The sequence below is a fragment of the Sminthopsis crassicaudata genome, chromosome 5, assembly GCF_048593235.1.
Source record: "Sminthopsis crassicaudata isolate SCR6 chromosome 5, ASM4859323v1, whole genome shotgun sequence".
Lineage (NCBI taxonomy): Eukaryota > Metazoa > Chordata > Mammalia > Dasyuromorphia > Dasyuridae > Sminthopsis > Sminthopsis crassicaudata.
This window is the reverse complement of record NC_133621.1, coordinates 198,337,423-198,360,221: the sequence shown is the minus strand read 5'-3', so window position 1 is coordinate 198,360,221 and position 22,799 is coordinate 198,337,423. Positions and strand designations below refer to the sequence as shown.

Below are 22,799 nucleotides of genomic sequence, written 5' to 3'. Positions count from 1 at the left end.
GATCTTTTGATTCTTGTAGAATCTGAGGAAATAAACCCCATTTTTTATCTTCCAGAGGGCTGATTTGAAAAACTTAATCTTTAAATAACATGGCTCATATCTAGGTGATAACTCTTCTACAATTTATGCCCATATTATTTGCCTGGTCCCTCAGAACACTCCTTAAAAACCATTCTCTGGGGTTTGACTGCTGAATTCATTTGACAATAGAAGACCCAGTTAATTGTTCTATAGGTAGGTGCCAACATCTTCCCACAATGCTTTGGAGTTTACAATGGGTGCCCCCCCCTATGGATCTGAAATTAATCGTGATAGATTTCCTACAGAGGCCACTTTTATAGTTGCATTTTTTAGTTTTTACCTTCCTCTTTCAGGTGGTTGCTCTTGTGTTTTTGTTTTTAATGTACATATAAAGAAAACACAGGATGGAATTTCTATACAATGAAAATGTGCCCAGCTAGACATTTTCTTAAAGTCTGAAAACAATTCTCTATTATCATGTTTCTCAAGTGATTTTTTTCTTTTCTTTCCATAACAAGTTGGTAGCTTGATTGCTTTTTTTGTTTGTTTGTTCATATTTGAAAGGGTGGGGGTGGTAGTAGATCAAGGAAAGGAAAGAAGTAAAGGGTCTATAGGTCATTTAGAAAACAAATTTTGGAAACAAAAATTTGAGTTTCTGCTTCACAATCATTACTGGCTGCCAAGGGGATTCTTGGTTGATCTGTTTCCTTGATCTGTCTGGGATCATTGGTACATGGCCAGTAAGCTAAAACATAGCCCTAAAAGACAAACAAGGAGATAGACACATCTACATAAATACACACACACACACACACATACACACACACACACACACACACCCAGAAAGGACATTTTATTATATCTCTTCATAATGCATGAAGAAAATCTTTTACAATGTTTTCCAATGCCAAACAAATGATAGCTAGATTCTGATGACCCCAGAGTGATTTGGTGTTGCTAATGGAAGATGATCTGTCTTGGGGCTCTTCTATCAGGATAGTTTAGTATTAAGAGGGAAGTTCTCTGTTTCTTGCAATAGGGGAGTAGGATTCAGTAAGCAAGATGCAATCCCTCATAAGATCATTGAGTTAGAGCTGGAAGGGACCCTAGAGCCTATTCAATCCAGTCCCAAGAGATCCAGGGGCTTTGGCCTTCTCTTGGTTCTACCTAGTGATATGAAATACAAAAACAAGCAAGACTCTAACACCTCATTTTTTCCTAGGTTATCCTTTGCTACAATGTGATCAAAATGGGCAATAGTTTAAAAACTCATAAAGTCATCAAATCAAAATATCCGTTTTCAAAACCTAAAATGTATGTGATATCAAACTAAGAACTTCTTGTCCTCTAAGAACTTCTCCTCTGGTTCATACATTGGTTGTTCCCAAAAAGTTACTTCTCAGATATTCTCCTGGCCCTTTAAGCCTTGCCTAACTATAAATGATATTCATTGGTTATAGGAAAGATAGAATTGAGTTTCTTTGTGTCTACTGATGGAAACTTTTAAGATTAGCATTTTGAGAAATCATCTATAGTCTGAATTCAAAATAGAGGGAAGAAGCTGAGATTCATTCATTCATTCTTTCCTTATTTATAAGTCCATTCTGGAAACCCAGAAGGAATGTATAGATAGTAAGTTTCTTTAGGGACTCTTTTTATGGAATTCCTGAGTTCAGGGACTTTTAAAACCTTTTCCTTCTGATGGAAATCTTAAGAGCTAGTTCTCTCAGTTTACTTAAAATGACCAGGTTTTAATGGGGTAATGCCTCCATGAATACTACCCACGGGGTGAATTACTGAGCAAGCCATTCCCTCACATCTCTCTTTCTTAACCAGACTGCAATTTTCTGGGGCTATGAGATACCAGAGTAGTTAACTCCATTTGTAGATGCAAATGACTAAGTGACTAAGAGCAGATTATTATCACTCTGTATCTAAAAGACAGGGGAAATTTTTAGAGATTTCTAGTGAAAGGTTCCAGCAATAGGTTAAGAGAAAATTTTAAAAAAAGAATAAATTATTGTACTTCATTTATTTATGCAAATTGCCCTTATTTGGCATAACTACAAATTGAATATGGATCTCCACGGAGAGTTAATAAAAGGATCCATTTTTCTGTTATTTCTAAGAGTTACTTTTGTTCCTTGTTTTTAAGATCCAGGGAGAAAATGTAGAGATTGTGAATCATGCCTCAGAAAATAAAATCTCTTTTAGGATCGTGTTCAGGGACTGGGTCTGTTCTAAACTTTGTATCTTGTCCAGTACCTAGGCCAGAGTTCTATACATAATGGATGCTTAAGAAGTGCCTGTGGTTGTTAATTATTTTTTCTATATTTCCCCGTGTTCCATGATTGGGATCCTAAGAGATGGGGCTCCAGATGTCAACAGGCAGATAAGACAAAATTCCTATCAGGAAAGGGATAGAGAAAGGATGACTGTGTGGTTGTCAATGGCTAAAATGGGTTTCTAAATCATTGCATTTTTCTCCTGTAATTAAAAAAACAAAGTATCTCATAGCTATATTGATGAATGATCCATTTTTAATTTTATGAGACCTAGTTGGGTTGTGGGATGAGAGTTACCAGGTTACCAGGTTGCTAGACAGGATAGATCTGTATGACCAGTGACTACCACTAACTAGTTAGGTGGTGTTGGACAAGACATCTTAGTAGTCTTTTTTTTTCATATATAAAATGAAGAGTCTGACTAGAAGGTGTAAGGTTCCTTCCAGTTCCAAGACTATGTCTATGGATCTATTTGGGATCCACTGACCCTCAAGAGATCTGTTGATAGATTTTAGGGGAGTTTGGGAACTTGAATGGGACTGACCTCTAGTGAAATTTAGTAGTGCTTCAGTCATGAATGCAGGCAACAGATATGATTCCACAATCCTCAACAGATTGTCAAAAAGGTTTATAATACAAAAACGTTTAAGAATATTTGGTCTACTTTAACATATTTAACATGTATTGGTCAACCTGCCATCTGGGGGAGAGGGATGGAGGGGGAAGGAGGGGGAAAAATTGGAACAAAAGGATTTGCAATTGTCAATACTGAAAAATTACCCATGCATATATCTTGTAAATAAAAAGCTTAATAATAATAAAAAAAGAAAAAAAAAGAATACTTGGTCCACGTCTGAGTTGGGTTCTTGAACAAATTCTCTCTAGGATTTCCTGAGACTGCAAGTTACTTCTGCCTTCTCCTCTGCCTAGAAAAAGGTGAAGTATATAGATGACCTAAAGAAGTAGCTGGCAGATTCTGTGTACCTTTAGGGAGCTCTGAAATGCTTGAGCAATCTTATTGTGTTTGAAGAACTTTTACGGTCAGAGGGTTTCAACTTGTTCTCATTGACCTTAAAGGATAAAACTAGGAACATGAGGCAGAAGTTGCAGAGGAGAAGTAGATCATGAAAGTAGATCATTCCAATTGTGAAAAACAGGTATATTATTAGAACTGTCCAAAAGTGAAAAAATGAGTGTCTAGGAAGCACAGGTTGGATAGTCACTGTAAAGATAGGCTAGAAGACCTTTGAGGTTTCTTCCGGATGCTGGATTCAATGGTTCTGTGAACCTGCTGGTCCACAATGACAAAGGGCAGAATGAGACCAGGACAGTCTGGTCTGAGCCACCAGGAAAATACAGATTGTTGAGCTCCTCTGGAAAAGTATAATAAAAAGAGAGGTATAGCTGTAGGTAGCCTCTCATTAGTCCCTTAATTGAATTTTCTGGGTTGCTTTGTGGACCTGGCAGGCCTCTGTGGTACGATTAGAAGGGAATCCAGGTTATTTTAAGACCTTGTTTCCAGCTCCCTCTGGACCTTGCCTCTTTCCTGCCACCGGATGGCTTCTATTCTTGCCTAATCAGCATGAGAGGAGTAGGTATATTGGAAGAGAAAGTTGTTTGAAGCTGTTGGAGACAGGCCAAAGCTTAATCCTGGTTTGGATGCATGGGAAGAGAGGGAGAGAACACTTGGAACCAAAGTTTGATAGCCAGCATTTAAGCATAAGCAGCAATCATCAATAGGAGAGAAGGCCTTTAGGAACTGGGATATCAGGATCTCTAAGCCCAGAGAATCAGGAAAAGGGTAAAGATGTTCTCCAAATTGGGAAGTATGTGGAAATAAAACAATGTACTTTAGGATAGACATTTTGATTTTGTCTTTGGAATGAGGAGATGGAGAACAGATGAGAGGCCAGGAGTGAGAAGAAAAGGAAGAGGGGTAAAGGAATAGAGAAGAAGGGAAGAAAACAGGATAATAATAGTGAGAAGATGGAAGGTCAGAAAGGAGCAGCTTATGTTCCTCCTTCTTAACCTGTTATATTATGCTCTTATAATAAGTGTAATTGGCTTTGTCATATATGGTTATATTGAAACCATGAGTAGGAGAGGGGTCCTTTGTTTTAGGATCCAGACCACTTACTCAACAGAAGGGACTACTGAGAAAACCTAGGGTTTTTGGTTTTTGTAGTTCTTGACTACAGAGGGACCCTGTGAACTTGGTACCAAAGGTTTTCTAAAGCTAAGGATCTGGAGAAGATTCCTTGTAATTTATTTGGCCAACTTCCATTTCCTCCAACTGTATTTGACCTGAATGAGCTTAATCAGTTTGGAGCCTATAGAATTAGTTGCATGATCTTTGTAGAACAAACACTTATACCAGCTACTTCATAACACTTAGTGCTTTCTAAACCTTAAAGTATTTTGTAGATATGAATCATTCTTCTGCTCTTCTAGGCCAAATACCTTATTTTAATAGTCCATTGAGGTCTATGGACACCTCAGAATAAGAGGCATAAGTTCATTAAGTAAAATATGTGAGATTGTAAAGGAAAAGGAGTGATTTTCAAATAGAGGCAGGTGAGTGGTACAATGGACAGAGTGTGGGGTCTGGAGTCAGACACCTGAGTTGTCACTAACCTCCTTTATAAAAATGAGTTTCTTACATTATTATCATCATTTTTAGCAATAAAATGTTTATTTAAATTTTTTATTAGCACTGCTACAGGAAGGATTAAACTGAGCTCTTTCACCTATAATAGTTCTTATAGAAGAACTATTGACTTTGTATACATTTGCTAAAATAATTCTAAAGAAATTCCAATTGACTTGTGATTGACAAGGAGATATAGGAAAAAAAAAAATCCATCCACATCCAAGGAGAGAACTATGGAGACTGAATGTGGACCAAAGCATAGTATTTTTCACCTTGTTGTTGTCGTTTGTGTGCTTCTTGTTTTTTTTTTTCCTTTCTTTTCCCCCTTTTGATCTGATTTTTCCTGCACAGCAAAACACAAGGTTTTGCCAAGGTGAATATTGAGAACTATCTTTGATATATTTGGAAAAATAAAATACTATTTAAAAAATAAAATAAGCCTAAAACCTCAGCTTTCTAAGAAACCGTCTATATAAATATCCAAAACATCAATAGTTATAAATATTAGATCAAATCCAATTGCAAAATTGCCATTTATCATCAGGTTAGAGTCTACTCAGTTAATGTCTAATTTAAATAGAACTCATTATTTATAATGATACCATATTTTTTTCCCCTCTGAGATAGAAACTGGGAATAAAAAAAGCACCAGAAAACATTTCAAAATGAGATAGGGAAGATGATAATCATCATTTTGAGAGGTAATCATTCCCTTCTTCATTATTTTTTCATGAACTGGACCTGTCTGCCTTAACTCATGACTAACTTCCTTAGCAAAGCAAACTCTTCCTCTTCCTGTAATTCATGCAAGCATAAGTCCAATGGCACATGAAAAAAAAAATGAGAAAATTATTCTTGGGAATTAGAAATTAGAATTCCTCTTAACTCAGCCACTATGTGCTTTTGAGCAAGCTATAATACCTCTTCTGGCTTCCATTTACTTAGCAATAAAATAAGTGGATTTGAATAAGGAGATCTCTAGGTTTCTTTCACTTATGATTCTATGATTTTATAATACTAACTATTCACACTTTCTAATTTTACCCACTTCACTGGCTGTCATACTAGTCCACCAACTAAATATGAGTTCAATTGCTCAATCTTTCTCTTTGTGGCAGCTCTGACCACCGAGGAATATGAAGTCTCAGCTCCTCCCCTCTCCCCCCAGGAAGAAGGAAGGGCCCTCAGGCTGGAGCTGTGCTCTCTGAGTCAACTCTGGGTGGGTGGATGCTGCCAGCAGCTCTTTCTCTGACTGAGCTGTCTTTCTCCCATCACTCTAGACGAGAAACAGATGCCCAGACAAGGGACCAAACTTCATTCTTCCCTGCTTTGTGTGTGTGTTTAGAAGGAATAAGAGTGCAAAGGCAATGGGGAGGACTAGTGAAGGAGATAGTTCCTGCCCATCTAGGTCAGAAATATAGGGCTGACCCCAGGGACTGGAGATAGAATAAAGAGCTATTTCTGTAGAATTTGATGGGTCTGGTTTTCTCTTTTGGAGACTATCTTCTGACAGCTGCACCTTTTTCCTTTCTGACATGCAGTTTTCTCCTTGATTTCCTTCTATTTTCTTTCCCAACTCACAGATGTACCAGGCATATTAATAGTGTTATGGATAGCTGATGTGCTTCCCTTGCATTCTCCATGCCCAAATATCAGTCATTAGAGAAATTGAACCTGTGCTCATTTGGATAGCTCAGGAGCTTATATATATATATATATATATATATATATATTTCTTTTTGGAGGGTATACAATAGGATTTAAATGATTTACCCAGAGTCACACACCTAGTAAGTATCTAACCAGATTTGAATTCAGGACCTCCTTACTCCTGGGCTGGTGCTCTATTCACTGTGTCACCTAGCAGCCTCTAATTATGGTTTTTCTTACTGAACAGGATGGATAGGCATTGAGAAGTCAAGTAACCATTTCAGAGAATATTGCAAAAGATTTAAGAAATCTTGTGTGAGAAAACCTACATAAAAGCCTAAATAAAGTAGGCAAATCTCCACTAATAAATGCTTACTTTAGATTCATCTGCATCCTCCTGCTATTCCATCTGGGTGGTTCCCACAAATCTCTATTTCTTCCCCACCATGGTAAGTTAGGAACTTTTGGCTTAGAAGTGGTAGGTCATCCTTTCTTTTTATCATTACTACTTTCCTAGCTTCCACACTACTGATCTAAGCAGATCCATAGATTGTTAGAACTGGAAGGGATCTTAGAGCTCCACAGATCTGCCCTCCTCCATTTTAGAAAAGAGGAAACAGGCACAGGGATATGACCAAGGGTAGCACGATTATAGCAGAATTAAGACTGGAACATGTGTCCTCACTTTTAGTTCAACGCTCTTTCTACTTCATCATAAAGCCTCCTCCATGTAATTGGCAGCATCCTTGGTTCCAGCCCTTCCTAGTTATTGTGATAAAATACCCAAAGTTAGTCTGAATCTCATTTTCACTTGCAAGACAGATGATTAATCTTATTTCTACCTTTAGCTTTTCTTATGAAATCTAAATGAATCCTCTGTTTCCCATTATTGTCAGCATTGAAAACTCTTAGGAAATGTCTTAGTGATTCCAAGGACACAAAAGTCTGCATTTTATTACTCTGGTTAGCATAACTGGTGGTGGTTATGGACAGAAATACATGCAGGCTTGGGTGAAGCCCATTCTAAAGGAAATAAAAATGGTGCCTGGGGGAACCAAAAGACTTAGAAGTATCCCCTTTAAACTTTGGGTAAGCAATTTGATTCTTTTGGACTTTGGTTTCTTCCTCTATAAATGCTTGCACTAGATGATCTGAGCTGAGGAGTTGAAGTGGTTGGAATTTCCATCTGGACTCTCTCCCTCTCCTTTTTTTTAAATCCAATATGTATAAATATATTTATACAGTTCTCTTGATGCATAAGAGAAATCAGATTAAAAAAAACAAACAAAATAAATGTTTCTCCCTGTTCTACCAATTGATGAATGTTATCAACATTTTGATGGTCTAAGCAAAATAAAATAATGGAAGAAAGTCCTACTTCTTGTAAGTCTTAATCTTAGAACCCTTGATCCCACCTTGATATTTCAGGGCTTGCAATAGTGGCTTATCCCTTTTTCCATTACTTGGTAGGAGAGAAGAAATGTGATGCTCAAGTCCCAAGTTGACACTCTAATAGATTCTCCTCTAGAAATATTAGATTTCTAGGTGACAATGGATAGAGTACCAGTTCTGAAGTCAGTCACTCCTGAATTCAATCCGACTTTAGATACCTACCAGCTATGTGAGCCTGGACCTTGTTCATCTTAGCTTCCTCATCTGTAAAATGAGCTGGAGGAGGAATTGGCAAATTTCCAGTTTGCCAAGAAAACTCCAAATGGGATCACAGTCAGACATGACTATAGAAACAATATTGCATATTATGATTAGGTTCTATGTCGCTGCTAGTCTGGAAGTAGACTTTGGTTATGTTAAGAGTTAAGAAGACTTTTGTGGGCTAGCCTAGCAACTACCATTTATAACATTGTTACTGTGGGGAAATCCAGTCCAAGTTCCAAACAACATCTTTGTTTAAGAAATTTTGGAACATAACCTTCACAAGTTGGGGACTGCTTCTCCTGTCTTTTGAGAGACATGTAAGGCATGCTGGTCATTTTCATTCCAGAGCTCTGGAAGAGTTTATACAGAAACTAGTCATAATTCAGTGATTTATTGAAGAAGTTCTAGGAAATCCAGGTGTCACTCAGTCCAGGTGTCAGAAAACTGAAGCCCCCATCCTGGGTTTTTTTGCCTGCTCACAGTCCCCTTTTCAGGCTACTGTATCAAAGGTACAGAAGGGTGAAAGCTGTAGTCAGAGGTTGTTTAGTCTAACCTGAACCTGAACATTCTGCCATATCCTTTACAAGTTTCCATACAGCTAGCCTTTATTTGAGGCCCTCTAGAAGGAACATAGATTTAAATAGGAGGAAACCTTGGCAACTGATTATGCCTTCCTGATGTTTCTTCTTCAGGGACTTCTCAGGGCTAGAATTGTCTGCCTCTTCTTTTTCCCAAAGTCCAAATCCTCCTTCCTTCCCTGCCTTGGGGTCTTCAAAACCTTATCCTCACATATACTGTTATAGAATCTATAGGGAAAATACTAGCTCTAGAATACTTCTAATGCTCAGTCATAGTCAAAGATTCAGAGCTGGATGGCATGTCAGAGACTGTTTAGATTAGGAGGATCTTGAGGGTGCGGAAAAATCAGTATCCCTTGGTTGGATTACAGTACAAAATGCTCTGGGAAGTGTTCTCTCCTGATTCCCAGTGAGGAATGAATGATTGAATGAAAAACAAAGCATTTATTAAGTGCTTCACTGCTAAGTGTTAAATGCTGGCGATCCAAATTGAAAAGAGGGAATTTATGACTTTGTCCTCAAATTTCACACAGCATAATTTGCTTAAGCTCTTATATTGTGATGGAGTTTCTTAAGTGTAATAATCACATCGGAATCTAAGTTTGTGAACAGAAAACTCCATCCTATACTTAGCACTAATTAAGTGCTAAGGTGCTTAATAAATCTTTGTTGAATTAAACAACAAATGGGATTGTGTCTATGGCATGGCTGGGAGAGTCCAGAGGATTGTTTATTATAATTTTTATTATAATATTATTATTTATTTAGATTATTTATAATATTTATTATAATTATAGTGGGATCTCAGAGGTTATCTAGTTCAAAGCTTCTTAAAGTGTAGGTTGCAATATGGGGTCTCATAACTGAATGTGGGAGTTGCAAAATTATGATATATTATTAATAAATATTTGATTGGTGTCCCTAGTTTATATGCTTATATACCTGGGGTCACATAAAAATCTCTTGAGCAAAAAGAGGCCATGAGTAGAAAAATTTTAAGAACTCTGATAGCCTAATTCTCTTGTTTTACAGATGAGGAAACTGAGGCCCCCAAGGTTTCAGAAGCCTGCTCAAGATCGCACAAGTTAGTGTGTGGTGGATTTGTAATTTGAACTCATGTCTCCTGACTCTCAATCTAACACTTTGTTGCAAAGAAGCCATAGAATCTAGGTTTTTGGCCTCCAAGGCTAATATTCTTTTTCCTAAGGAACAGCCATCCAGGTCTTCCTAAGCTTCTACCCTCATTCACAAACTCTAAGCTTCACTATCGACACAAACTAAAAGTGGGGATCCTAAGAAGAAAGCTTTGGGCACTTTCATTCAGCCAGAAGACTAAATTTCTTGGGTATCATCCTTGAAAAATATAATTACAAATTCAAGGAAAAGAAGGGAAATGAATGGAAGGGGTTAAGGACTTGACTCTTGCTTTGATTTTACACATTGTCTTGAAGGCTTCATAACATCATTACTGTTATTCAATTGCTTCAGTCATATCCAACCCTTTGGGACCCTATTTGGGATTTTCTTGGCAAAGATCCTGGAGTGATTTGCCATTTTCTTCTCTAGATTATTATTTGTTTTATATATAAAGAAACTGAGGCAAACTGGGTCAAGTGATTTACCCAGGATCACATAGATAGTAAGTGTCTGAGGCCAGATTTAAATTCAGGAAAATGAATCTTCCTGGCTCCAAGCCCAGCACTCTATCCATTTTTGAGGGAAGATTGTCATGGGAGAAAAGGCCTTAAAGCAGTAGCACTCCAACTTATCTGATGTGTGTGATTAATCATGTTGTGCCTGGAACTCCAGGAGTGAAGTCAGAATAATTATATAGAACCCAGGCTTTTGATCTGCTTCCAAATATCTGAGTGGATAGAGGCTTCTTGCAGAATTATCAGACTGGTAACTATAAGAGATCTTGAGAAGGGAAAGGATTGGGCTCCTGTACTCTGAGTAAAGAGTGGATATGTAAAAGAGAGGACACTCATATGTAAGAGAGGTGACTAGTTGTGGATCATGGTTACAGATGAGCTATTCTGGAATTAATTTCTGTTTGTTCCTTCAGTCTCTGGTAGGTCCACAAAGATAGAACATGTATCAATTTCCCCTTTCCCTCAGGGTATCTGTTTAGAGGATTTAGGAAGGATTGGATAAGGGGAATGGGATTGTGGGTGAATCACTTGTTGCCTTTAGCTCTCTCTTTACCTAAATCTCTTACAAATAAAATCCTGCAGCTCCTTTTCAGAAGGTGTTTTGTTTTGTTTTTTTAAACACATACAGTAAGGAGAGGAAATAGGGAGATGGGTAATGCTGCTCACCTTACTGATTATGAATAATGTGCTCATAATTTGAGGACAACCATTGGTGGAAAGGATTCAGGTTGGAATTAGGAGACTTGAGTTTAAATCCCAGCCTTGACATTATGAGAGGTGTGATCATGTTCAAGTTTTCTTGAATCTCAATTTCTTCACCTATAAAATGGGGATAATAATACTTGTACTACCCAAGTTGTTCTGAGAAAAGCCTTGGTCCACCTTCAAGTGCTATATAAATAAGCTCCACTGCTGAATGTCTTCTCAGTAATTGGATACTTTGAATTCTGGGGACTTGTATTTGTACTCACCCAGGCATGCCAACTTTTTGTATCTCTCATTTTTTTTTCCTCTGGTTGTCTCAGTCCCATTTAAAGACTATAAGGTTTTTGAAGGCAGGAGTTCCATTTGCTATTTTTATTTCTACTCAAGAAGTCATTTAAGCAAGCATTAAGGACCAGGCACTGAAGATACAAAGATAAAAATGAAAACGATTCCTGTCTTTTTTTGGATGGAGGGTTCCTATCTTTAAGGGGCTTATAGCATTAAGTCCAGGGACTCAGGGGGTCTCTTCACATAGTAGGTTATTTGTTCACACTTATTCAATAAATGACTGGCATTGGTATATACACATTCAAATAAACACAGAAACACTTAAGGACAAATCTCTTTTCCTCCTCTCACTCATTGATGGCATTCTCATCACAGTAATTTTAATCAATGAACATCTCTGGTGTCCCCAGTACCATCTCAGATATATACAAAAAGTTTAAGATATGGTCCCTCCTTTGGATGAACTTACATAAGCCTCATTTAATAGTCAGACACAGGATTCCTTTCCTTTCACAACAGAACAGGGACAAATCTCAGCTATTTGACAGAGTCTATCTCAGGAGTTCTTTCCTTAGGGTTCATAGCCAGGAGTTGGGAATACATGGCACCCAAGTATAGACTTGGAAAATAGACCCAAATCAAAAAGCAGGCATAGACAGTGTCATCAATGTGCTTATATATGTATATATAAACACAGTATCCCTTCCTTCCTTCCCTCCTGTCCCCTCACCTCAATTCTTCATCATGACAACTTAGGCAAGAAATTTTACCTGGAAAAGGCTAACAGGTCATCACTGAGGGTTACTGTGAGGGTTAGAATATCTCTAGGACTATTATTAAGTCACTACAGATAATGAATAGCTAGAGATATAGATATTGGAGAGCCTGAGGACTCAAGGGATTTTGGAAATAATTTAAGATTTTCCAGTAAACAATATTGATGATGTAGTTAGGGAACTAGGTAGGTTAGAAAGGAATTTTAAAATGATCTGAGGATCTGCATCTAAAGGGATACAAGGAAGAGGTACATGTTTGCACCCTACACACATACACACAACACACACACACACATACATGATGAGACACATGGGGTCCCCAGAGATAGCTCTCTAGGGCCAGAGGACAGAGTTGACTTCTCAAAGATCTATCACAATTGTTAAGAAAGGTGACAAAATTAAGGGAGGCAGTCAGGGGAAGGGAAGGAGAGTAGGAGAAGAAAGATAAAAGGGGAATAGATGCTAAAGGACATTTCTACTCCTCCCGAAATTCACCTGCTAGAGGTGGTATAGAGTTGTAGGCAGGGAAACAAAGCAGATGTTTTTTCAAGTTGGCTGGGAGTATGGGAACCAATATAATAGGATGGGAGATAGTAAGGATTGTACTGGCTGGGTGGGATACTTTCAGACATCTTAGATGAAAACTCATTTTAAAACTATTGCTTGATGCTGTTATTCAACCATTCACTGGATCAGAGAAGTATGCATACATTATTAAGGTTCTTAATTAAAGGAAAAATAATAACAAAAAAAAAACCACGTTAAGAGAGACTTGCCTATAAAGAGAGAAGATTTAAACATGCCAGGTAACAAAGAAACAGGTGCAGAAATCGATAGGAACTGTATAGTAGGAGAGAACTCTTTAGAGGGGACGCGGCAGAAGGCCGCAAAGTACAGGGTGCCAGGGTTATCTTCCATCTGAGACTGGGGTGAATGGATACAGAACTGTGAGGAGTGCCAAGGAACCGGGTGCCTGGTTTATAGTCAGAGCCACATGGTTTTATTAAGGCTCTAGCAATGTGCTCTTGCAATGGACCAAACAGAGATTTGAATGTATTATCTGACCACTGAAATCATCAATTGATCCAAAGGAGAGAGAATCAGGGCTCCCCAACTAGAGGAAGGGTTCCAGGAGGAGAAGAAGCCAGATAAGCTTTCCATTTCAAAGGCTATTGAAGCTTTAAAAAGGGGGAACCTTATTTAGGATGTTCCTTGGCTTATAGAAAGCTAAAGGAAGTGAGGGTTATAGCTTTGATTCCTTATGTGCCCACCTCGAAAGAGTTGGTGCTCAGCAGGCTGTGGGGCGGAAAGGGCTGGGATGCCCAGGCAGTCCTGGCCCTCCTCTGAAGAAGGAGGGTCAGATTGGGTCCAGATCCTTGCCCAGCAGCTGCCTAGCACTTGGAAAACTCCCACCTCTTTCTCATTCCACATGCCCCTGGCTGCTTCCTGCCATACAGTTTTGATTCATGCCAGGCTGATTATGAAGGGGGGGAGAGGAAAGGAAGAGATGCAACAGTTAAAAAACAAAATAAGGAAAGGGTAGAAAAATCTGAACTCATTCCCAAATAAGGGGGAAAATAAAATCAAATGAAAGCAACAACAAAAAAAAAGAATCATTTAAATAAATAACAACAAAAAACAAAACCCAAACAAATAACATCCCCTAAAAAACAAAACAAAGCAAAACTGAACAAAGGAGGGGGAAGGGGAGGAAAAAAATTGCTAAAGACAAATGAGTGTTAGAGCAGGCACGGACAGTTAGGTACAGACGCCATTTACTTACGTTTACCTCGGTGATTGCTATATCAACAATGCTACCCACAACAATCAAGGCGTCAAATGTATTCCATGCATCACAGAAATAGTGCTGCATGTGGCAGAGAAGCCCAGGAGAAAAAAAGAGAAGAGAAAAAAAAAAAAAACCAACAAAACAAACCAACAACAAAGGAAGAAAATAAAAAAAAAAAAAAAAAAAAAAAAGCATGAAAGGGAGAGAAGAGAAAAAAATAAGAAAAGAAAGAGGTTACGGTGGGCATCTCCAATCACCTTTTTCTTTTTTTTTTTTTTAAACCACTCTATAAGTCTGGCGGCTGAAACCTGTGTCACGTTCGGTTCGAAGGGCAGACGGAGAGGACTGACAAAAGGTGGGTTAGTTCAATGGTTACATACACTCAGATGGGTAGACCCCTTTGGGTTGGTGGGAAGGGAGCCCACCTTCTCCCTTCCAACTCATTTCTGTGCACTTGGGGCCCATCACAGCAGGGCAGAGCTGGGACATGTGGGAGGAAAAAAAGGAGGAGAAATTCCTGCTTTTTTCCCCCAGCAGAAGTACGGCGGCAAGTTCAACAAAAGCAATGACTATAAGAGGGTGGGAGTAGGGGTGGGGGTAGGGTTTACAGGAAATAAAAAAAGAGAGAGAAAAAGGGAAATAGAGGAAGAAAAGGAGGAGGAAGTAGAAGAAAGAGGTATCCTGGGAAGGGTAGAGTAATACTCACATTAGTCTCACTGAGAATGACGTCAATAATGCTGCCAATTACGATCAGGAAGTCAAAAACATTCCAAGGATCACTAAAGTAACCCTACATAAGGGAGGGGCAGGCAGGATGGGGATTAAAAAGGAATGTTAGACAGACGAAAACAGTGGAACATCACCATTAGCATCACCGTCCAGGCAGGCTGCTGGAGTTTCCTACCTCAACATTGTGTGGCCAGGAGCTTGAGTGGAAGGAAAGAGGCTGGTGGTGGGGTGGCTAGTCCAAGCCTTCTCCCCCTACCTTTACCTTGTCATTCCACCTAATCCTAATCCACCCTTCATGAAGTGACTTCCTTTTCAGATATACTGTGTTTGGGGATTAAGGGAAAGGAGGGAGGAATGGGAACGGGAATAGTTTAATTTGAGATCACTAGTCCCCATCCAGCTCACCATCCTCCTAGCCTTCATCCTCATCTACCTCAATCCTTGGTTAGCAGGACCCATCTCAGAGAGTGTAATGAAAAGAATGTGCAATCAATCGATGGGGCTGTAACAAGGATGATGCTAGAGGTCAAAGGAAGCACTGAAAACCAAGATAATTTGTACCCCAATGGGATATCTCATTTATTTAGCTCTGAGATAGCTCACACAAAGGGTAGGTTTGAAAAAAAAAAACAATTGATGGCTTAGATGAAGAAAACATCCACAATGAGTCAGAAGAATCACATCGAGTACAAGTTCCAGCCTTCATAGGCTTTGCTACTGTAAGGAAACAAAGTTCCACTTAGCCTCACACGTAGGAAGAACATAGGTATCATTTCAGGGCTAATAAATGCCCCTGCTTCCACTCCCCATCCAATATCTGTTGATTCCCACAATTCCAGTTAGCTATTGATTCCTGGGGAGAAGTAACAAATTAAGCATCTCAGTGTGAATGAATTTATCAGATTCTTCCCGTAGACTAGATTTCCTTAGGGATAAAGGTCAGGGAAAGAACAGGTTATTGGACTTCTAGAAATGGCAAAGGGAAAGAAGAGGTATAATTAAGAAGGAAAAGGGCACAGAAAGGAAGGTGGGAAGTCAAGGATTCCTTAAAAAATTCAGCTACCTCAGAATTTTGTCTGAGTTGGTGCTGCACAGAATATGAATTTGGACATGGGCTTTATATTTTTAGATCGAGAAAAGGGGAATGTGTCTGCATCCCCAGATGACACTTATGGATATGAGGCTAGCCTATTGTCAAAGGGAGGGTGGTCCCATTGTCTCAAAATCCTATCTATCTTCAGAGCTATAAACTGATGGTTTCTTACCAGGTACCTGGTCCCTTCTAATTATCTGCAAATGATGGGTTCTTAGAGTACTATGTAGTCTATCCTGTCAGGGTATTAATTTCCCCTTTTGTGCCCTCCAGATGGTGGGCATCCTGCGGGCCACAACCTGCAAGTTTGGTGCTTGTGGCTCCAGGGAACTATGACGTGCGATTAACAGAACCATCAACATCATATCTCTTACTAAGGTGAGTAACATAAATTGTGCCCACAAATAACTTTGAATTTCATGGAATGAAAACAATGTACCTAATTAAGAAAAAAATCAGTAAGTTGAGCTTGAGAATTAATTTCTAGAATGAAATAGGGATAGAATTTCAGACTTGGAAGGGACCTTACTCCAACCTGTGGGGATTTGGGATCTGGTCATAAAAAAGGACAGATGAAAATCAGGTATGCTGGCAAATGGTGCCTGGGTGGAGATCCTTTGTCATTCCCCAGTGGCCAAATGAGACTTCTCCTCAAGGGTGTCCCAGAACGTACCTGGCCACTGCCGACAGATTCTGTGCCTTTTCTATGCTACCAGAGACTTCTGGGAGGTAACACTGGGATCATTACCTAAACTTGCTGAGGGGAAGTAGTAGAGTTTGTGGAGGGCAGGCCAGAGAGAGATTTGTCTGCCTGGAAAAGGACCCAGGGGAGGGGATTTCTTAGGGAGGGGACTGTGCAGACACTTTGGAGATTTTATAGTATAGAAGGAGGATGGAAGGAATCTCTCCATAGCTATTCAGAATCCAAATTTCTTCCTTATGCTTAAACATGCTCCTGGTCTCCTTTTATGTTACTGAAGGAGTGCACACATTATATTTTTGTACTCCCTGAATCCCTCCTTTTCTCCATAGGCAGAGCTTCTAGGGGTGGGAATTCTACAAATTAAGTGAAGGTAGATGTGATGCTATTGAGGTGCAGGGTCAGAGGCTCATTTTCCCTGTGCTTGTCTCACATATGTGGCAGCAGGCCATTAGGGAAATACCCAGATGTCCCCCAGGATAGCTATGGTTGGATTGAAGCTAAGGGCTGCTTCTCTATGATTTGAGTTTAAGTAGCCTGTCACAGAACATCCCCATGTAATTTTTGAGTTAGCTCTTGTGTGGTAAATACAGCCTTCCCCCATCCCACTTCTCAGGCTGAACACAAGGACCACCTGACCAACCTCTTAAATCAGCAGGTGCTAGGTATTAAAAAGATCCTTTGGGTAATATGAAACCCAGGAGTCTGATTCACAAATACTTCATGAATAAACATCTTTTTACCACAGACTCATTAAGAGTCTACATTTTCACCATTTCCATCACTTTCTCAGTCATTTAATAAATATGTATATATATATATCATATATATTTATGTAATAGATATGTATATGTATTTTCACAAGACAAGAACTTGAGTTATTTTATCTCTGCCTGGCTATATCTAGCTCCTTTAACCTCCTAACTTCCCAGCTGTGCCCTGTTTCCAGAGGGAATGAAAGACATTTTGTCCTAGGAGGCTGCTATTCTTAAGTCAGGTCATGGGGAAAGGGTGAGAGTCTCCATTCCCAGGCAGTTCTGCCAAGGGGAAGAAAAGCACAGTCTCCAAAGGGGTTTGGGAAGAGCCAGATGGTGGAGCAGAGGTTGATGGGAGAGGGGTTAGGTGAAGGTCAGATTGTGTCATGGCTTCTTTACTGGCCCTCTGGAGCATCTCAGAAAAAAGCCAGAGCCTCTGAGAAAGAAAGAACTCTCTCTTCCACACACCTAGAGCAGGAAACACAAAACAAATCTCCTCCTGATCCCCTTAATTTTTTTTTCTGGGGGGGGGAATAGCAAGAACCTTTTTATTTTATGGAGGTGGGGACCTGGGAGACATAGAAAAGGAGGAGTTGCTAGTGCTTATGGTTCTGTCCCCCCTTTTACTCTTAAAATGAGATTATCCAGGATTGCTAAATGCAAATGCTATTATTATGGCTAGATGAAGCTCTGACTCAACCCAGAGAGATCCCCAACCCCTACCCACACATTAAGTTTTATAATCTGATAATTCAGATTCCATTAGAGGGGAAGAGAAAGGGAACAAAGGAGTGGATAAATGGACTAGATCAGAACCCAGAAATGTTCAGAATACCACCTAAAACACTTGGTAACAAAACAATATACAGTGGAAGGGGATAGGGGAAGAGGAATTGAAATGTATGTAGAGGGGAAACATGGTGTTAGAAGAGGAATGAACTGGAGTCTCGGCAGCCATCAGAGGGACCTGAAACAAAACTGGTGAGATGGGTTCTCATGTGCCATATCACTGAAAGGGGAAAAGAGGGAGAGGAAGAAAGAAAGGTAGATGATAAGACAAAGGCAAGATGTTGAAAATCAGACAAACAGGAAAGGTTAATCAGAATAGCTGCCCTGTGCCAGAAGCACGGATGAAACTTAAACGGACTCTGTCAACCTCCTGGGTTACCATGAATTGTCTTGGACTTTGAGTTACCATGAATTATCCTTGGACTTTTGAGGTAGGGTTCAGGGTTGTGAAGTTCAAAGAAAAATGTGCCAATTCTCCCCTCTTCCTTTTCTTCTAGATTGGCCGAACTGTCCTAGAGGGCACTGCCTCCTGCCCCATCCCCACTAGGCTGTGCTTTTGGAATGGCAGGAGCTAGCTGGCTCCTGGATTTTTGGATTGGATTTTTGTTGTAGCAGGCCATTTGAGCAGATAGTTTCTACTGACTCAAAGTGTCTTTATCATTTACCCCCTCCCTCCTAGACTTTGGAGACTTTTATCAAATAATACCATGATTCTTTGAACCCAGTCCACTTGGAGTTAACAAGCACAGCTTGAAAGTGGGGAGTGGAAGGGAGGGTAAAGAGGAAGAGAATGTTGACAGTGTCCCTTTAAGTAGCAGTTTATCTTGATGACCTACTCCCCAACCAAACTCCCTTCCCATATTTCCACCTTCTATCTTCCTAGCCAGCTGACCAGTCAGATCTCTCTTATCTCCTTTCAATTTCTCTTATTCCCATGTAAGGATCTCCCTCCCTTTCCCCCTCCTCAGCCCTCTGCTCAGGCTGACCTTGTAAGCTATTTGGTTAACCTCCTAAATTAGCTCTCCCTGAGCAAGAGACCCTTTTTGATAAATAAAATTCAGGAGAATGCTATCTCATCAAAATTTCTCTGACAAATATTCCTTTCTTCTTTCCCAATATCCATTTGAAAATGTTGGATAGGAATAAAAGAATGAGGAATTGAAGGTATTCTCTTTTTTGGGGTCATGGTGGAATATGAAAGCATCATAGGTCCTTTCCTTAAGATAATACTTTCTCTTTGGAACTAAATTATGTCACCTTCCCTTCTCGGGGCAGGAGTGTATGTATGAGTGTGGGAGACTGGTCTTTATATTAAAGCTTGCCAATTGTTCCATGATGGAGAATGTGATGGATTTTGTGGATTTTGACTTTGCTAGACTTCTTTTTCTTTTCTTTTTTTCTTTCACAGTCAATATGGCTGAAAGGCTGATGGCTAGTTATGTATTCTCCCTTCTTTTCCTTTCTCTTCAGCCTCTCCCTCCCCCAAATCTGAGGCTTTGGGAGAAAATTAATTTTTTTTCTCATCCCTTCTCTTTCATCCCTTTCCTAATCCTCAGGATATGGAATCAGGAGACAAGATGTCTGTCTGTCTGTCTCTTTTTCATCCTGGGATGGGAATCGTATTTTTTGAGTCCCACTCCAGGGGAGTCAACTTTTAAGGATCCACACCTTAAAAAAAAAAAAAAAGACCAAAACCCAAAACTTATAACCCACTTTCCTCTCCTCTATCAGCAGATCCTAGAATTGTTTTCTCTTATCTTTCCTGACCCACCCAATCCCACACATCCTGAGAGAATTCAGATTAATTAATTTTGAGCAAAACATTATTATTAAGATAAACCTGTTAAAAAGGCATTGCGTAAAACATTTCTAAATCCAAATCCAAAGGATTTTTAGCTAAATTATTGTTTTGGATTATCTTTTATCAGAGTAGATACTTGAGGGTTGGTTGATTTGGAAATTGCTGATTCAAAGGCTAGAAGATCTGTAGCATATGAATTCAGAGAACCCTCTTCTTGCCCATCCTGCTGCCCTTGTACCCATTTAATTCTTCCAAACTGTCTTCTTTGCTCTTACCCAAAGGTCAGTAATATGCAGTGACTGGAAAGGAATTTTATCAGTTCTAATGTGGAAGTAGGTGAGGATGTTGAAACTAATACAGGCATAGTGAAAGAATATATGGTGGGGTTTTGTTCAGTTGTGTCCAACTCTATGTGCCCCCTTTGGGGTTTTCTTGGCAGAGATAGTGGGGTGTTTTCCATTTCCTTCTCTAGACCATTTTACAGATGAGGAAACCAAGGCAAAGTTAAGGGATTTATGCAGTCACGTAGCTAATAAGTATCTGAGGCCAGATTTGAACTTGGAAAGATGAGTTTTCCTGACTCCAAACCACTCTACCATCTACTGCCCCATATAGTTTGGTGTAATATGGTTAAATCCTACCCATAACCCCATGGGTTCTAGTTCTAGTGAAGCAGGCACTATTATGATTTTCAGATTACTGGTATTCTTTTGGCCAGAAGCATTAGAGGAATCAGAGGACTTTCTGTATATAGTGGTTTAAGATTAACTGAGTTGGCTCCTGTGAGTTTACTGTATGCTAGACTATTTTATTCGGAATCCACTGTGGCACATCTGGAGATAATTAGGACTTCTGGAAGGTTATGCCAGAAGAATGTAAACTTTTAAAAGGTCTTATCTCTTTCAAAGGGCTTAGACAACAAGACCCATGTTTGTTATTTGAGAACCAGATTAAGTTTGAGGATCCTTCTTCTTATCATGTTGATGGCAGGGTGGTATATTTTCCTGCCATATTCACAATGATCTAGTTCCATGGAAGAGATGTCTACACTGGTATAATCTTTTTAGTACTGAAGGATCACCTTTGTTCTTGGACCCTTAGCTCCTTCTCATTCCCATGGTATACCCATAGTGATGGTATCCATTACAATTTTCCCAACAGCCTTATATTGGCGTTTCAAATAGGAATAAGGCCACCATCGATGCACATGCATACACACTTTCATGTATTCACTGAGATTATGTTGTTAATTCCCAGGCAATTTTCAGGTTATGATTTGTTCCATTGTAGGAAATCATTACCTGATTATTCACTCTATTCCTTTCCACACACTTACATAAAAAGAGCACCAGCAGAGAAGAGGTAAAAGTTCACTGGTATGGAGATGATGACTACAAAATTTTGTTGCATCACTGATGTCTCTGGTGTTTAGAATGTTGGTATAAATTCCTCCACCAACTCAGTATAACAACTCAGATCCATCTAATACTAAAAACTGCTCTTTTCAAGTGATACTAAGCAAGAAACCAATAGATAAAGGCACACTGGGGACTTGTGATTATCCATTAGTTGAGTATTGGTAGACCTGAATTGAAGTCAGATGATTCCTTTTGGAAGCCAAGTCCCTGTGGAACTGCTAAAATGAGAGAGCTGAAGCAAAGAAAAGGAGCAGCACAATTTGAAGTGACTGCATGGAAGCACTTTCAGCTAAAAGTGAAAATAATTGGAAAAGGATGTAGATGTAAATACTATCTAAGGGAGAGAGGGCATAGATAGAAGAGAGAAGAGAGAAGGGGAGAACAGGAGATGTAAGAACAGGAAAGAGAAAGAAGAGAGAGATAAGGGAGAAAGGAGAGAGAGGCAGATATACAGAAAATGAGGAGGATGAGAAGAAAGAGGAAGAGAAGAAAGAAGAGAAAGAGGCAGGAAAGGAAAAAGAGGAAGAGGAGAAAAGGGAGAAGAAGGTAGTATTAGAACAAAGACAACAAAAATTAAAGACTCAGAAGAATATCAAATAGGCATATATTGAAAGAGGATGTCTGGATGGGAAATAAATAATTGAGAGAATAAGAGAAATGGAAAGAAAAGTTGGTGAATAAGAAATTGGGGAAGTAATAGAAATGAAAATTCACCAGACAGGCAGGTCTCAGTGTCTCTGAAGTAAACCTGCAGGCATAGACAAAGTAAAGGAGTATTAGTCATGGAACAGAAAAAGAGGAATAAGATAGAGGCAGGGGAAGGAAGAGGAGGGGGGCAGAAGCAGACATTTATGAAATTCTAGGATATAAAGCTCCATGAAGAGTCTTTACTGCTTGAGTATAAATCAGTACCTTCTTATATGATAGGCACTTAATAAATCATTGCTAAATTGCAGATTATTTGGGTTGGAAGGGAATTGGAGAGTCATCTGGTTTAAACTGTACCTGAACAGAAATCCTTTCTGCAACATCTTTAACAATGGTTATTCAAGCTCCTCTTGAAAATATCTAGTGATGAAGAACATACTATCTCCTGGAATGAGAAAGCTCATTCTACATTTGGACTGCTCTTTCCCTTACACCAAATCAATGTCTTGTCCCTGAAATTGCTGTTACATCTCTCCTAGTTACATCTCTAATTCTGGGGCCAGGCAGGATAAGTCTAAACCCTCTTCCATGAGAGAAAACTTAAAGGCATTTAAAATGCCTGAAGATAACGATTACAGCCCAAGCCTTTTTTATTTCTCCCACCCCTAAGTTTTCCCTTCTTTGAACAGAACTGAATAAGGTATTTTGGAAGGAATGCAACTGAAAGGGGTTAGGGATAAAGGATGCTTTCTAGAAACTAGATCCCTCACCAATTTTCTTCCTTTTTTATCATGGGGCTGGAAAATTAAATTAAGT

At 39.3% G+C, this 22,799-nt stretch overlaps 1 protein-coding gene across 1 annotated transcript in view; it reads right to left on the bottom strand.

Annotated features, from left to right (window-relative positions):
- The window catches only part of CACNA1C (calcium voltage-gated channel subunit alpha1 C), a 799,944-nt gene that overhangs the window by 56,438 nt on the left and 720,707 nt on the right, over window positions 1-22,799 (bottom strand). Inside the window, 2 exon segments of the mRNA XM_074269400.1 lie at window positions 14,045-14,128; window positions 14,757-14,840. Of these exon segments, the coding sequence (XP_074125501.1) occupies window positions 14,045-14,128; window positions 14,757-14,840 (168 nt within the window).